This window comes from Sinocyclocheilus grahami, unplaced genomic scaffold (assembly GCF_001515645.1).
Source record: "Sinocyclocheilus grahami isolate Dianchi unplaced genomic scaffold, SAMN03320097.WGS_v1.1 scaffold567.1, whole genome shotgun sequence".
Lineage (NCBI taxonomy): Eukaryota > Metazoa > Chordata > Actinopteri > Cypriniformes > Cyprinidae > Sinocyclocheilus > Sinocyclocheilus grahami.
Genome location: NW_015505746.1, coordinates 2,752 through 7,040, shown reverse-complemented (window position 1 = coordinate 7,040; position 4,289 = coordinate 2,752). Strand labels below are relative to the sequence as shown.

Below are 4,289 nucleotides of genomic sequence, written 5' to 3'. Positions count from 1 at the left end.
AAAGATAATTGGTGTCATTTTCCTGTGGATTCCGAGTGTTTGGTAAAATGGCATTTATGGCTCAGCAGACAAAATAGTGTACAGAACAGCACAAATAAGGAAGATGACATTCTGTGGCAACTAACTGCCTTTAAAATGAATGGTAACGCTGATAAGTGCACTTTTTTCCAGAAATTATAGACCTCACAACCAACTCAAACGTACTTGTGAAATCAAACTGAATGGCAATGAAGGTACTAGTTACTACAGGAGGTAACCAACAAGGCAAAAAAAAAAAAAAAAGTATAAAAATAAAAACATTTGGTAAATGCAGCAATTGTGAATTGAATCAAAGGGTTCTCGTAAAAGAACGGTCTCAACTTTTAGTGACAAACTCAGACCACACCCCATTTTCCTTTTCATGAGTCAATTCTCAGAAACATACACCCAGGGGGAAAGAGAAAATCTCACATCATTCTGGCTTACCATATACAGTACAATGCATACTCAAATCACAACGAGGATTTAAAAAAAATAAAATAAATAAGTATAAACCATGTACACTTAAATAGAAATAAGCATTAGTGTACAACCAAACCATCTCATTCAGAATTCATCAGCGGTCATGAACTTATAGAGGGAAGTTAAACAAGTGAGAAGATTATATTGTAGATATTTGCCACCATCTAGTGGCATAAGCATAGACTAAGCACTTCCACAAGCAAGTTAATAAAATAGATTTTATTTAGAAAGTCTTCTACACTCCACAAATAAATCATTAAAATAAACTTTAAAAAGTGCCTTCATGGCATTGCCACATGACTCCATAAATAATTTGTTAAAGCTCTACATAGAAATTAAGTTATATTCTAGAACACTCACATATGCCTGCATAGCTGCTCAGCAAAACAATACACTGGTTTTAAAAATAAAATCTAGGAGCGGTTCTTGCTGACCCAGTGATATCGGTCCACCCTTGGACCACAGAAGGCATAGGAAGGCCTGTAACCCTTGAAACTCTTATGAGGTGGGTATGGTCCACCTAAGGAATGCTGCTGGTAGCCCTCAGAGGCATATGGCTTTCTTTTAGGGTATGTGCCCCAGTTCTGCATAGGTGGGGGCTGCCCGAACTCACTGAACTATAGATGGAGAACAGGAGCGGTTAAAACGGTGCAAATTTAAGCAACCAAGTGTTAGAAGCATGCAAAAGGGACTGAAGAGTGGTTATCTGGAATTTGTTACCTGGTAGACACTGTTTGGGTTGGAAACCGTTGGGATGCATTTAGGCTCTGGAACGAAAAGACTGCTGCCACTCACGCTGCTGCTCATGCTGGCGTTTCCTCCCTCCTCATCTGAGGAGGTTCCAGAGTGGTAGTCCGATGAAGCTCTTTCCACTGCATTATTTATCCTACGAGAGAACTCACCATCTCTCTTTTGACCCTCCAACTGGGTAACACAAAATGGGGTTGACGTTTCACCATACCTTTAAGAAAATTAAAAAATTCTCAGTTTTTGGAAGTACTACAGTGGCACAGTCCAGTCTTCAAAACCAGTATAGATTGAACACTTAAGTGACAGGCCAGCAAACCAAGCGTTACCGGCATGACACCTCTCCCGGATCAATCCAAATGGTCATTTCCTTTGGTAATCCAAGATTCTCATAAACAATGTCACTCTGCCAACAAGCGCGCGCAATAACTGGGTCTCTCATTTGAGCTTTGTTCATCCTTAGACACCTAAGAAAAAAGGCCCTTGAATTAGTCCAATAAAGCATTTGATTTGCTAAAAAAAAAAATAATTGCTGTTTTTATTTGTACTTTTTGTAATGCATACCTACATCATCCAATAAATTGAAACATATCCCACTTTGTTCTAATTTGTCTGATTAGATTTAGCGATCATTATTTTTTTTATTTTCTGTATATGTATATTTTAAATATGCTGTTGACTACTTCAAAGTCTTTAAAAAGATGTCATTTGAAAGACTGTTTAATGGTTGATGTTTTTTTTTTCTCCGTGAAGGCATTTTATGTATTTACGGTTCATAGCTGTAGGCCTATTCGTTTTGATATAATGTTAACAACCTTGTCATTGTAAAGAATAAATAAATAAATAAAATAAATGGGTTTTTCATTTAGGCAAGTGCACATTGTTACGCAAAGACAATATAAATATAATACTAATCTTAAAATAAGGTCATTCTACTTACAAAAACATGTAGGGTAACAATATTACTGTGTAAGTATGTATTGTTTTACGATATTATACAGATTTTCAATGTAAATCATTCGGTCATTCATACGTTTTACTCAACAAAACATATTCTACTACATTAAGTAATTTAAAATATTGTCCGTTAAATTGTCTCGTCTAATATAGTACAGAAACTAACAGTAATTTAATTAACAGTTTTTTAAATTCCCGTCAGAACAGAAGTATGGAAGTATCTCTTTATTATGTAATTCCTCACACACTTCCGTAGATATGGAGCGTTTAGTTACCTTAGCAACCGTAACACATGCCTGGTTACCTATTGCTAGAACAGCAAGCTCGCTAACTATTATGACTGAAGAACTAGACAAAGAGGTTTTGGACAGTGTTGCAGAAATCGACAAACTTTATACAGTATTTGATGGAGCGTCTCAAGAAGATGTGGCATATGCAAAGGTTTTCTGGAGCTCGCTTTCCCTGCAGCCACCAATAGAGTCTCGGCTGGTTTCTGCAGACATCAGGCAGCGGTTGAACGTTGCGAAGACCCCGAACTGTAAGTAAGTTCAGTACGTGCGCGTATTGCATAAACTTGTATTATACAGTGCTTAGCACATTTATTAGACCACCACCACCCAATGTAAAGTTTGTGCCACAGCTGCACTAAACTAACAGTAGCCAAAATCATTTTTATGTTTCTGTAATGGTTAATCCACACCAGTAGGCTAATAAGCACAGATATTTTAGGAGACTGTCAAAAACTTGTTTAAAACTAAAGATTTTATTGTCATTTATTAAGTGAATAACAAACTGAAACAACTCTTTATTCACGCATAATAACCATAATAACTTTGGCCTTGATAACAGCTTGTATTTTTGCTGGCGTTATTTTTATGCTTTTCCACAGTCTCTGTTGTTATTGACTGTAATTGGGCATCTGAATAAAAAATAATAGTAATAATAAAGTGCTGTACTATTTTCTGCCTTTCTTGTAAAACAGTATGTACATTCAAAAAGGCATGCATTGCAACAATAATTATATTATTTTAGCATTAGAAACACTACTGTGACTAAAGAGTTTACACATACTGGTGTGGATTAAATAACAGAAACATAAATAATTATTTTGGTAATCACCAATACTGTTAGTTTAGAGCATGTGGCACAAACCTTGTGGTGGTCTAAAAATTAGTTAAGCACTGTACATTGCAAACTTGTATAAATGAGCTGTAAAAAAAAAACATGAAATAAAAATCATAAAACAAAATTCAACAGGAATGCAGACTTCGAGGGCCAGAGTTGAGAACCCCTGTTTAAGTCTTTAAATATGGTTCAGATTTTTTGGTGGCACATGAAAAAATGGAAATAAAATCAGATAAAGATGAGTAATCCTTTGTTGTTTTATTTTTAGCCACAAATGCTACTGCAAAGCAAGCGTCATGGTCAAGTAAGTATAGAATAGGTGTTTGTGAGCGTAATGTATTTTTCTTAATCTGATTTGGCCTTTTTGTTTGCTTGCTTTGTAGAGAGGGATGATGAAATCCAGCAGGATGCTTACTTAAAGCAAAAGGAAGAGGAGAGACAGAAATACATGGAGATGGTGAGGTCTCAGTGGCACATGAACATGCTTATGAATTTGATTAATTTAATTAAAAGGTTATTGTTTTGAGTAATTAGGCAAATGGTGCAAGATGATTATTTTGTAGTAATCATTTGTATACTTTGAATAAAAGTTTTTTTTATTTGTAGACTAGGGCTATATATAGTTCAGTGTTGTTTCAATTCAGTTGAATAACTGTCTAAAATTAATCAATTATAAAACAAGTTCAATTCAGCCATAATCAGTTCTACAGAAGGCAGTAGTGTTGTTATTCTGCTCAAGTCAGTTCATGTTGATTGAGTTCAGCTCAATAACAGTGTCGTTGTTGCAGAATGTGTCCATTATAAAACAAATAAATTCATCTATAAAGCAGCTCCACAGAAGACGGTAGTTTCTGCATTCAGCTGAATTCAGTTGAGCTTTGTTCTCGTCCGATATAGCCTTGTTGACAAGTTTGGGTGAGTAAGGGCAAAATGCAGTACTTTCAGTGACCTGTAATAGG

General features: G+C 35.6%; 2 protein-coding genes across 2 annotated transcripts; one reads left to right on the top strand and one right to left on the bottom strand.

Moving 5' to 3' along the window:
- Positions 1-353: 353 nt before the first annotated feature.
- Positions 354-1,753, bottom strand: LOC107556417 (maternal B9.10 protein-like). The gene is made up of 3 exons (XM_016239532.1): positions 1,578-1,753; positions 1,222-1,462; positions 354-1,118 (listed from the first exon to the last, which is right to left on the bottom strand). Exons 1-3 carry the CDS (start codon positions 1,751-1,753, stop codon positions 915-917), a joined length of 621 nt encoding a protein of 206 aa, XP_016095018.1. The 3' UTR covers positions 354-914.
- Positions 1,754-2,541: 788 nt separating this feature from the next.
- On the top strand, positions 2,542-3,798 carry hoatz (HOATZ cilia and flagella associated protein; the record flags this gene model as incomplete). The annotated part of the gene is made up of 3 exons (XM_016239531.1): positions 2,542-2,743; positions 3,599-3,634; positions 3,714-3,798. Coding segments are annotated over exons 1-3 (323 nt in total), but the record flags the coding sequence as incomplete, so codon positions are not given.
- Positions 3,799-4,289: the final 491 nt, after the last annotated feature.

What these genes read in the sequence shown, in the direction of transcription:
- LOC107556417 (XM_016239532.1), bottom strand. Translation starts at nt 1,753, where the DNA reads ATGCTTTATTGGACTAATTCAAGGGCCTTTTTTCTTAGGTGTCTAAGG. An exon ending in CCGGGAGAGGTGTCATGCCG is followed by an intron (nt 1,463 to 1,577) that starts GTAACGCTTGGT and finishes ATTTTCTTAAAG; the next exon opens with GTATGGTGAAACGTCAACCC. An exon ending in ACCCAAACAGTGTCTACCAG is followed by an intron (nt 1,119 to 1,221) that starts GTAACAAATTCC and finishes CTCCATCTATAG; the next exon opens with TTCAGTGAGTTCGGGCAGCC.